The sequence below is a fragment of the Dendrobium catenatum genome, unplaced genomic scaffold (genome assembly GCF_001605985.2).
Source record: "Dendrobium catenatum unplaced genomic scaffold, ASM160598v2 fragScaff_scaffold_1605, whole genome shotgun sequence".
In the NCBI taxonomy this organism is placed as follows: Eukaryota; Viridiplantae; Streptophyta; class Magnoliopsida; order Asparagales; family Orchidaceae; genus Dendrobium; species Dendrobium catenatum.
In genome coordinates this window covers 75,306-87,939 of record NW_021320067.1, presented here as the reverse complement: position 1 = coordinate 87,939, position 12,634 = coordinate 75,306, and the positions used below count along the sequence as shown (strand labels likewise).

Genomic DNA, 12,634 nt, shown 5'->3' with positions numbered 1-12,634 from the left:
AAATTTGACTTACACATATATGAACTACGGCGACTTAAATTAACTGAAAATTTTTTTGCTTAACAAGTTGTTATAAGATGCAAACTGTACAGCACCAATAATTATACAGAATTGTGTACATATTCTACATAAGCAACCTTAAAAATAAAAAAAAAAAAACGGCAAGAAATTTGATATTCTATTTCTATCTACACATCACGAATAAGAAGCTAACTCAGGCTACCCTGCCCAAAATCAGAGAAAGGAAAAACCCGTAGGGGCTGTTTGGTATGCGGATCGGGGGGAAGAAGAAAGAGAATCGGAGAGGTTGAGGCGGCGGGGTAGAGCGCTGGCTTCGTTGGTTTCGGCAAATAAGGGCAACGGTCGAGATTCAACCCGTATCGTGGGAGCTACACTCCGGGCGGGGGGAAGAAGAAAGAGAATCGGAGAGGTTGAGGCGGCGGGGTAGAGCGCTGGCTTCGTTGGTTTCGGCAAATAAGGGCAACGGTCGAGATTCACGACACGGGCGCCGCGGGTAAGTATTCCGCCTCTCTTTAAATCCCGTTAAATCCGCCGAACCGAGGGATTTAGTAAATCTGGGATTTAAGCTGTAAATCCGATTTATTGAATCCCGGGGTTTAACGCGCGCTGTAAAACCGTTTGGCTCGATTTAGCTTAAATCCGACTTAAATCCCGCTGTAAATCCGATACCAAACAGCCCCTAAGAGCTTGTATTATTTTAGGATCGTCCTCTAAATTTGCCGTTTACAAGGTGTCTGCAAGTTTCTCTTTATCAGTACTTTTTAATGATAAAGATCACTGCAGGCATTCGTGAAAGGAATTTTCAAATATAGTTTTCTTCTGCTTCATTTTTGAGGTTTGTTCTTCTCTTTTTTCTGTAGTTATATTTGTTTGTGGGGGTGTGTATGCAAATCTCATTAATTTGGTTCCAGTTTTGCAGATTTTGATCTGATTTTGGTGAATACTTCGTACTGGATTGGCAGAGTATGCTTTGATTTGCTAATGTGGAAGCTTAAGATCGCGGAAGGGGGGAGCCCATGGCTGAGGTCAACGAATGGGCATGTGGGGAGACAGGTATGGGAGTTTGACCCGGAGATGGGGACGCCAGAGGAGATTGCAGAGATTGAAAAGGCACGGGAAGCTTTCCGAAAGAGTCGATTCAGTATAAAGCACAGCGCGGATATACCCATGCGGCTGCAGGTTAGCATACAGTTTGATTCGTTAAAATGTAATGAAAAAAAAGCCGATTTCTGTTTTTTTTTCCCACCTGTTCGTTATCGGCATTGAACGTTGAAGATAGAAATTTCTTTGCTTCATAATTAACAATTTGTGCTTAATTGTTTGTGATCCAAACTTTGTTGGACGTTTCAGATATTGATATGAACAGTGTTGTTGATGAGATGATTTTTTTCCTATTTGTGAACTGCCTTTGTCAACATATTTTCTTGCAATCTTTTGCAATTTTTAATTTCTGTGTAGTGCACTGAAATTGGAAAATTTGGAATGATAATGTCTTGAAATAAGTAATTGATTTATCAGAATGAAGCTTCTTCTTTCCCTTAAATGTCTAATATTAGAGTTTTGAAAAGAATACCTCATTTAGTTTGTCTCCAGTGTGTATATGCTTGCTTGAATTGCTGTAGTTGAGCTTCTTTTGAATGTATTTGGACGCAGTTTGCAAAGGAAAATCCTATTGAAATACGATTTCCACGAATCAAGCTGGAAGAGCATGAAGATGTGACGGAGGAGGCTGTTTCAACAACTCTAAGAAGGGCTATCAGTTGTCAATCCACTCTCCAAGCTCATGATGGACACTGGCCAGGAGATTATGGTGGCCCCATGTTTCTGATGCCTGGTTTGGTAATCTCTTACTTCGGTATTGCATTTATTTCTGTCATGCTATGGATCTCTATGCTTTTTGCAAAAAATATTCTAGTTTACAAACTTTTTTTTTGTGTGGTAATTTCCTTGCTTTATTTCGACAACAGAAGGTAATCCTATTATAATGAATTATGCGTAGGTTTAAAAATAACTTTTTATCCATCTTGTTGAATAACGTCCATGTGCGTAATAAGCAGCAATTTGCTTTTCTTGAATGTCCAGTGACAATTATCCAAAAGTTTACATCATCCTTTTTTTTTCTCAGATTATAACCTTATATGTTACTGGAGCACTCAATGTTGTTCTATCATCAGAGCATCAGAAGGAGATGTGTCGTTATCTTTATAACCATCAAGTAAACCTTTATCTGGTTCTTAGATAATCTTCTTGTTTCATTTGAATTCTTCTTCTCATCAAAGTTTTTATATCTGCATTTCAAAGAAAGTTTACTTACAAAAGGTGTACATGTAATGCAGAATGAAGATGGTGGATGGGGTTTGCATATTGAAGGCCATAGCACGATGTTTGGTTCAGTACTTTCATATGTTACATTGAGGTTACTTGGTGAAGGAGCTGAAGATGGAGCTGGAGCTATGCAAAAGGGAAGAGATTGGATATTAGACCATGGTGGTGCAACACATATAACTTCATGGGGAAAATTTTGGCTTTCAGTAATTTTCTAAACTTAGCATTAATTTAATCAAAATCTTGAATTGCATTTCAGTAATTATGACTATTATACAAAATAATTGCAGATTCTTGGAATATTTGATTGGTCTGGAAACAATCCCCTGCCTCCGGAGATCTGGTTACTCCCATATGCTTTGCCAGTTCATCCAGGTTGTTATTTCCTTTCCTTTTTATCGTGCTTCTGTTTCAGTTGCTCTCTTTTATTTATATTTTTCTTGGTGTTACATTCCTCTACGTAAGGAATAAAAGCATGATTATCATAGTGATTGGTGACAAGCTACTTTCCCTATTAAGAAAACTGTCATTTAAGAAGCTTTAACAAGATGCTTTTGATGAACTACCTTAGAAGGTTGCCATTAATTTTCAAGGCTACTTAAATAAACAAAACCTTTCCCCTTGACTCTTCTTGAACATTCCATCCATGCTATGCTATTATATTTCCCTCTCCATTCAATTGGTCTCCTGATCTTTTGATCTTTAATCCACTATTTTTTTAATACTTGTATTTGGAACAAAATGAAGGAATTTAAATATTTGCTGATAGTCCTGATATTATGGTTGTTTTTGTTTTGGCATATTTGACTCACTAAAGTACATACATTACATTGCTAATTCTTCTTTCAAAAAGTCAATAAAAATTGTTATTTGCTCATTCAATCATGACATAGTACTCGTTGAAATTTGTGATTTAACATTTAGATCCATCTAACCATAAAAAATATCAATATGAATTCCTATTTCCTCATCTAACATGCTTGCTTTATCATATTCTCAGTGAATCTGACAGAACTTTTGTTTTGTAAAGTATTTTTTCATTGTCATTATTTATTTCCTTCATATCCATAACTTTCAGCTTTCCTTTTCCCTTTATCTTCTTAGGACGGATGTGGTGTCACTGCCGGATGGTTTATTTACCCATGTCTTATCTATATGGGAAAAGGTTTGTGGGTCCAATTACATCAACTATTCTGTCACTTAGGAAGGAGCTTTTTACTATTCCGTATGATGAAATAGAATGGAACCTGGCTCGTAATCAATGTGCCAAGGTTAGTTAAATTATCTTGTGGATTTTCTTCCATAGTTCCTTTGCAAGAGTTGCACTTATGCTTAATTTTTTAAACTAATCCTTATTAACATGCATGTAAAGAATGACGAAATAGTACTCTAGCAGTAGTAAAATTTGCCATCATAATTGTTGGTGAAGTGCTACCCTTGAGATCTTGATTATTAGTCCAGGTTGATGCTTGCTAGTTTTCAAGGAATGTCTAGAACCAAAAGGTTTCTAGAAAGTTCGATGGAATACGGTAACAAAGCTTGATTAACTTTCATGAGAATTTTTGTTGGTTTTCTCAAAATCTTGTTAAGCATGCATAATGTTTTTGGCATATCAAGAATCAAGAAGCATCATAAGAAAGCTGAACTAGAGTATGAGATAACTTAGTTTTAACATGATTAAATAAGCTTAACTTATCCCTAAACAAACTCTAAAATGTCAAATGCTATCCTTAGAAGCTTGAACTGACAAGTTAAAGTTCAAATGAGCTAAGAAATGTCGATCATTCTTAAACTAGCTTGGTATGGGCCAAAGTTTACTCCTAGGTAATTATTTTCTTCTTGCAGAAGAGCACTCCACTATTGCCTCCAATTGTTGGGTGCGATCACCCAACCTTCATGAGTGTGTTTGTCGGCATGGCTTGCTTTTTTTATAGTGACTCAATATATCCATTAGGGTTTCAAAAGAGCCTAATGTTGTGCCTTTTACCCCAAGGGACTATTCACTTGGCTGATGACAATTATCATCACTGGTTGGCAAAATCACATTATCAAATACTGCTTAGGTTACGATCAATTGATGTTAGTCAAACTTTTTTTATTGATTGATATTTTTATTATCAATCTTATGATCATCCAGAGGATGAAAGTTTGTAATTAATTTTCATATAGTTAAAACTCCTTGATTAGTCTAGGTTACACGGTCGTCCTCTTATAAATTTTCTTTGAAAAAATATTTTAAAATCATTGATCAAGCTACGAGGAAAGCATTTTCCTACCATACCTATTTGTAGAGACTTTTATGGTATGCAATTCTTTTATTAAATCGTGTAAAATGCTAGACAATTTATTTGTGGGGGCTTCAAAAATTCACACCTTGACTCTTATGAGTGAGTTTTAGTTCTGGGTTAATTTTTAAGAAGATAGATTTGATTTCAGATAAGGCACTAACCATAAATTTTCTCTCATATTTTATGATTTGATTTTAGGTTTCCTATGCTGTTAAATCTCTATAGTTAATTATCCCTCATAATAGTGGGAGAGAACTTTTGATTAAGATTGAGAGATCCTAAATATTTATTATATAGTAGCAGTAAATTGTGATTTTATGATAAAAAAATTACAACTCTTAGCTTAAAGTGGATGGTTCGGGGAATGATGACGAGTCTGATCAAAATCTTATAGTTTAGTTATTTTGGATTGTTATGTTTCCTAATCTACATAGTAAGTGAAGGAAATTAACCCAATATGACCAAAATATCTTTGTTGGCAACTGCATCATCCAAGGGGACCTTGTAGATTGAGTTGGAATGTTTGCTAGAAGGGTTGATTTTTAGTCGACCTTAACTAACAAAGGGCTCAATGCTTTATTAAGTGTGCCTTGTAATTCACAATTAAAGGGGCTGAAGCCATTTGCAAGCATTCGGACTATAGATATGTCTGTAATATAATTATGGTATTTTGTAGCGAAATCATCTGGTCAGAGGGTGTTGGTCATAATTGTTATTTAGTAGTGCAATTTGGTGGCAAAACTACTAAATTGGAGGATATGTGGCATGTCCTTACTGGCGTGAGATCTTTTGAGGGTGTGATCATAACGATTTTCTTGACAAGATATTAGCTTTTTGTTAGTTGAAGTTTTCTCAAATTTTTCACAATCAATAAATTGTTTGGAGGTTCGATAGTTGTTGCTTTAAGCTTTAAGTCAATAGATTTTGCTTAAATTTTTTTATAATATTTTGGATCTTTATTTTTTATAGAAATTTGGGCCCACGCCCAAAATATACTGATAGGAAACACTTGGATTCCCAAGTGTTTCTCACCAAAACTGAAGTAGATCCGATGGATAACTGCTGTCCACTGTAGGAAAACAGCAGAAATCTGCTGTTTACAGCAGAAAAATAGCACTTGTCCGGGAAAATCTGAGAGAAAATTCAAAGGAAAGCTTGTATTTCACTAGTAGATGAATAAAAACAGCAAGATACAATTGATTCTCAATTCGAGAGGAGGATCGATCTCTCCCAAATCTCTAGACGCCGCTAGAGCCCAAAGAAAACCTAAATCTAAGAGATCTCAAATTTCAGCCAAATTTAAGATACTCAAACCCTCCCAAAATCAACTATTTAATGCATACAAATCAAAAGGAATTCCCTAAACAGTCCCTGCGTTCAAATTTCCCTCTCAAAGCCCTCAAAAACGCTTCCTAAAACGCTCCCGCAAGTCGAGCGGCTCGTGCGGCCTCCGCCCAGGCGGAAAATTTCCGCCGTTTCGTGTCTCGGCCGGTCCCGCGTGGACCGGCTGGACCGGTCCACTGGACCGGTATAACATATGCTTTATGATTTTGAGGTATTTTAGAAAAAGTTTCATTCGGCTGAGATTTTTTGTCAATACTATCATTATGGAGGTCTTTGGATTTTTTTATTTTGTTGTTCGAGATTGTCAATTTTGCCAACTTGTGAAGCATCAAGTGATTAATGCTTACTGTTGCATATTGTAGATGAGACATCATGAGTTTGCATTTTGAAAATAGATTTACTTTGGTAAAGGTATTTGAGGCCTTTTTCAAATTTAAATATAACTTGTCATTTTAGGTTTATTTTGTAGATAATTGTCACGGGGTTTAAGTTTTGTTATCTCTAGTTCTTGGGAGGTGGGAGATCAGATTTGAAATATTGGACTTAAGAACCTACCCTATTTGTAGGGCTCTCCACTAGATAGTGTGCACTAATTTATTTAAAATTTGATTTTTTTTGAAAAGGAGGTTGTGTTTTTAAAAATAACTTAGGGACTCTTAAATTATTCGCATGCTTCCTAGGGTGGGAAAGATTTGAGTTTATTTATCTTTTCTTTCTTTCTTTAACCCGTGGAGTATTTTTAGGCTTTAAATTTAAGAGGTTGGTGTATTTGTCAGAGCACTTATGGGAAAAATTAATTTTGCTGATCTGATATGCTATGCATGCCTTTTAATACATTTTTTTAAATACGCATACAATTTTTTGTGTATTTGCACAATGTATTTGCATGCTCTTTAATGTGCTTGCATGGTGTGTTCACATTTTTTTCAATAATTTTGCATTGTGTACTTGCACGTTTTTTGATACATTTGCACCATGCCTTTGCTCAATTTTTAATACACTTTTATGTTTTTCATTGCATTTGAATGGCGCACTTGTATGCTTTTTGATGTATTTGCACTCTTTTTCGGAGTATTTACACGATGCAATTCATACTTTCCAATGCGTTGGCATAGTATGTTTGCACACTTTTAGCACACTTATATGATGCAGGACATAAGCTTTTTATTGAGTTTATTTATGTGGTGGACCTGCATAATTTTCCGTGCAACTATATGATGTAATTACACTCTTTTTGGTGCACAGGCATAATAGGCTTGCACTAGTTTTAATACTTCTACAGGATTTTCGATTGTTAAACTTGCAGGAATTGAAATTGTCTAGGTTTTTATTGATTGCATGAATGTACATCATTAAGATGCATGCAATGTTTCTTGTTTGAATTTCAAAGAAGCCTTCAAATCGATTGCCTGTGTGTTGTAAATCCAATGTTGCTTGTTGCAACTTAAAATCTTTTTTGGCGAAGTAGAATCTTATAGGTGCTCCATGAAGTGACAGTTTTGTCTTCATATGTCTGTCATTTTTTCTCTAGTACAATTCATTTCTACCATTCCATTTCTCATCAACTCTAAGGTTTTGAGGGTATTATTGGAACAAGGACGTTCTGTTTGCACCCCTAGGTGAGTTCTTCGAGTCTAAATTTCTCTATTATTTCACTTCAAGTCAAATTCTGTGTTTTGCTCTGTTTCCATGCTTGCAATTTTGCTTCATTTATATCTTCTTTTCGGAAATTAATTTTTATTTTAGTTTTATTCTTTTGCTGCATGTATACTCATTTTGGTTGTCCTGTTTAAGTCTTGGTAGTTCAAAATTTGGCAGCATTGCAACATTAACCCGTATAGGAGGCTTTGAAAGAAATATTAGGCCTACTCACCATGCCAAAAAATATGTTTAAGTGGTATAAATACTACAATTGGGTTTGCTACTACCATAATGCTAAGAAATGACTGTTTGGGTATTCATACATGCACAAAAATGTAGCATATAATGTTGAAACTCGTTCACTATGAATTAGTTTGTTAAACCTAAGCTTATGTCCCAGCGGCTAACCAAGAGAGGGGTGAATTGGTAATTAAAAATTAATCCATCTTTTTGATTTTTTAAACCGAAAAATAAGCTTTAACGAGTTTTGTAGAAAACGTTTTTTCAACCACAATTTTAAAAGTAAAAACACAAAAATAACAAAGGCAGTGGAAAAATAAAGACACGAGGTTTATAGTGGTTCGGTCAAAACCAAACCTACATCCACTCCCCGGAGGCACCTTCCGAGTATTGCACTAATACAAATAGTGACTCTCCTTTTGCACCCACAGTAAGGCGGAGAAGCCTTTACAAACACTCTTTCCACCACTACCCGGTGCGGCAGAGAACCATCGTCCTTTTACACTATTCCCAATGTTGGCAGAGAACCGTCGTCCTTTCACACTCTCCTAGCGTGGGCAGAGAACCCTTCGTCCTTTCACACTCATAGTGTGGGCAGAGAACCCTTCGGCTGTTCACACTCTCCAAGTGTGGTCAGAGAACCCTTCGGCTGTTCACACTCTCCAAGTGTCGGCAGAGAACCGGTTCTTCTTGACAGATCTTCTTCACAAGAATTCTAGAAGGAAGAGAGAAAAGAGTGAAATAATCACAAACCAAGAGTAAAGACTCTTACCTTTGAGTACCAAGTGAAGCTTTCACGTTAAAATGGCAAGAAATCTCCTTCGAACACTCTCTTACACTCTCTCCTTGACTCTTCTTTCAATAGGCACGAAGATCAGTAGTCAAAAAGATTATGTGGCAGTTTAGTTTGGACTATTTATAGGAAAGAGACAAAAAACCGTCCAAAAACTGTAAATTTTCAAGTAAATACGAATTGGATCGTCCCGTACGATCGTGGATCGTCCTGGACGATTTTACTTAAATGCGTTGGAAACGAACCTAATGTATATGGGTACTAAATGACTTCGTACACACACATTGTCCCGTACGAACTAGGTTCGTTCGGTACGAACAGTTATTCCATAGGTCGGTTCCCAAAAATTGCAAAACGTCACTTAATTTTTCAGAGTCGGTTCACTTCGTCCTGGGACGAATATTGGTTCGTCTGGACGAAATTTTTTCAGAGAGCAAATCGTCCCGGGACGAATACACTTCGTCCTGAACGAAAATGCTCCAGAGAGCAACTCGTCCTGGAACGAATACACTTCGTTCTTGAACGAAAATTTTCCAGAGAACATTTCGTCTTTGGACAAATACACTTCGTTCTGGACGATCAGGACTTAGAAAAATTTTCTTCAATTCCTGTTCGTTCCATTGCTCATACGAGGAGATAACTGACCTGATCGTCCCGTACGAACTAAGTTTGTCCCGTACGATCAGTACAAATTTCTCAAGATCTCCTAAAGTGTGTGTGTATTTACTCAATTACAATCACTCCCTCTTAAATTTAATTCAAAGAAAAATACAAGTTTTAAATACACAAAGTATCTCATTTTGAATTTGATTTGAAGTCTTTGTAGTCTGTAATTTGATTTTCCTAAAATGTTAGTACACACAAGAGCAAAAATAACTCTTCCAAAAAGTGTTAGGAGATAACTATACATAAAACAATAATATTTGAAATCATCAAAACTATACAAGTTATAAGAATGTAAAACATGCAAATAGCAACTCTTTTAACATATAATTTCTTTATTGTGCCAAGAAAAGCTCATTTACTTATATATCGTTATTATTATTATTATTTTCATAAGTTGTCCGAGTCATGCTTTTCACTACACAAAGAAGTGTGCTTATGGCTGATCATGTGCACAAGAAAATACACGATATATATTTTTCCTATCAAGTCAACAAAGATGTGTATATAGGAATTTATTTTTGGTGATTTGTCGAGATGACTTTTGCATTTTATATATATGAGCTCATGAACAAGGTTGATGATGACGAGCTGACGAAGTTTGCAGGGCTAAAAGACCCCATCATCCTCAATTTTTTTTTTGTTGAAACTTCTTTTTTCCTTTTTTTTTTGAGTATTCTATTTTTTGAATAACTCTATTTTTTTAGGGAGAGGGAGATAGAAGTAGAAGAGATATAGGGGTGGGACAAAAGAGAGAGAGAGAGAGAGAGAGAGAGAGAGAGAGAGAGAGAGAGAGAGAGAGAGGAGATGATTGGAGTGGTTCGGTCGATGATGGGTTTGTGAGAAGGTGTTGGTAAATGGAGGTTGTCTAAGGGTTGCTGTTGAGGAGTTGCTGACGGTGGTTTGCTGGAGTTCGGGATGAGCTGAAAGGAGGTGGGATAGTGGGGGTAGAGAGTATGTCAGGATTGTTGGTGGAATTGAAACGCAAGCCTCGGTAAGGCATCATGAGCTTCATCTAAAGAAGACTTAGAGAGGAGTCCTCGATGTGTTAGTAGTGAGCGAGAGAATGTCATGGGTGTTTGATTGCAGGCGCCGTAGACACTCAGGGTTGTATGGAGCATATCACTGTTGGTGCGAGTGGTGTGCGTTCGAAGAGAGGTGGTTGCTTGCACGACGAGTGAATAGATGGTTGCTTTTTCGGGAGTCGATGACTATTCATAGCTATTACCTTGACACCAAAGAAGAGGTCAACCCAATACGACCCAATGCTAAAACCTCCTATATGTTTCTAGGTGGGCATTTTTTATTTACATCTATCCCAATGAGAAAACCTCCTAATGTAATAAGATTCGTATTTTTTCATTACCAAATATTTCCTGCCATATCCATATCTATTATTAGATATTTTATGAATCTTATAAAGGAAAGGTCAGAACAAAAGAAGAAAGAAGTTTATTAGCTGATTAAAGATCATCGCCCCCTTCCCTTATTCAATTTCAATATAATATACAATAGAAAATATCAGAATTTCGCTTTTTGAATCGAGGGTTCCTAATTTACAGACTTATATGAATGTTATTTCTGATCTTATTTATTTTCAGAAGAAAAATCTCATCTTTTTTTTATCGAAGAAATTCTGAATTGATTTGAGATTTCCTTTTTATCGAAAACTTACGTTATCTTGCAAAACAAAGGCTAAGAGAAAAAAGAGTAAAGGGATGATTGGCATAACGTCTACCGATTGGATTGAAAAAGGCACAAGCCTCGTGCAATTTGGCGAAGAAAAAACTACTCGAATAAAGGGTATAATTAAGACAGATACATATTAAACTAAAGATATTAAACATAAGAAATATTCTTTTCTTGTTTTTAAAGATTAAAATGAAATTGAAATGATAAGAAATTATCAGATTGGATTGAGTTGTTTTTTTTAGGGATTTTTTAAAAGAAAAAAGCAGATAAAAGAAATAAATTCTGATTTTTCTTTGACTTCTCCCCAATCAAGAATCCTTCCTTACATTATCCAATCATATAAGAATACAAAAAATTCTATTTTCATACAATATCTTAATTGAATTCTAAGTAATGATCAATTAATCTTTTTGATTCTATATCTATTGTGTGAATCCTAGCTACAACATGTCCTATATTTTTTTGGTTGGTTATTGACGAATAACCAATATTTAGCTTAGTTTTTCTTAGACCAAATCAAAATGGGGCATGGCCAAGCGGTAAGGCTGCGGGTTTTGGTCCCGTTACTCGGAGGTTCGAATCCTTTCGTCCTAGATCGTTTGCATCATAAACGAAGGATTCTTCTCTAATTGAAATTAAGAATTGAATTCAACAATTTTATGTTTCATGTTGGATACACTGAATTCTAAGATTTATTCTTAGAATCGTATCTTTTTTTTACTTTTTTACTAAAGTACTAAAGTATTTTATTCTTAAATATTTGTGATTAATTTCGTTAACGATTCTTTGTTTTCTATGATGGAGATGGAGATAAATGCCAAAAGATCAGAATCTGAGGATTCTAATTTCTCTTTGATTTTACCTTACACGAGACTTTTTCTACTCCATAATAATGAAAACAAAGAAACTTTATTCTCAAATTATCTCTCTGATTTAAATGAAATGAAAATCAGATTCAATTGGAGATGGTAAATAATAATTATATAATAATATTCTAATCATGAAATCATATTTCATAAATAAAAAATGAGAAAATAATCATACTTCATGATTAATATTCATATTAGAATATATTAATACATAAATACATAATTCTTACATAAGAATATATATTCTATAATCTTATTAAGAAGATTATCTTATTATTCTATAATTGAATATTTATGAATATTGAAATGAAATATTTAGTTTAGTATAGTTATTAATTAGTATAGTATTATAGTTGTTGCGAGCTAGAATATAGGCAGCGGTAGAGAAATATAAATTCGCGTATGAGCGTTGTATGAATATTCAACCCACAAATAGAAAAGAAGCAAGGAAAAAACAATCTGCCTCCCAAAACTCCATTGCCACGACGAGAACCTCGACAGGAGAAAGAGTACACTCCTCTTAATACATCTCGAGCAAATGTGTTAATGACTGTTTGGGATCAAGATACGGTGAAATGGCCACATCCTTTGAAGCCGAATACCAGAAATCAGGATCAATACTGCTACTTTCATCGAAGTCGCGGCCACACTACCGAAGCCTGTAGACAATTGAAGGAGGAGATTGAAAGGTTTATCTGCCAGGGTTATCTTTGACAGCTTATTCGGGATTCTTCTGCCCGAGAGGAAACTCGCCCCGC

At 35.4% G+C, this 12,634-nt stretch overlaps 1 protein-coding gene across 8 annotated transcripts in view; it reads left to right on the top strand.

Moving 5' to 3' along the window:
- Positions 1–372: 372 nt before the first annotated feature.
- LOC110101415 (cycloartenol synthase) overlaps positions 373–12,634 on the top strand; it is a 61,935-nt gene continuing 49,673 nt past the window's right edge. The window contains exons 1-8 of one of the 8 annotated variants that reach the window (XM_020829306.2): positions 373–514; positions 805–856; positions 984–1,200; positions 1,675–1,860; positions 2,147–2,236; positions 2,358–2,552; positions 2,637–2,721; positions 3,451–3,617. In XM_020829306.2, the coding sequence (XP_020684965.1) occupies positions 1,003–1,200; positions 1,675–1,860; positions 2,147–2,236; positions 2,358–2,552; positions 2,637–2,721; positions 3,451–3,617 (921 nt within the window). In that variant the 5' untranslated portion in view covers positions 373–514; positions 805–856; positions 984–1,002. Of the gene's footprint in view, positions 515–722; positions 857–932; positions 1,201–1,674; positions 1,861–2,146; positions 2,237–2,357; positions 2,553–2,636; positions 2,722–3,450; positions 3,618–12,634 lie in introns of all 8 variants that reach the window. The other 7 variants (XM_020829304.2, XM_020829300.2, XM_020829303.2 and 4 more) reach the window with 7 other exon arrangements.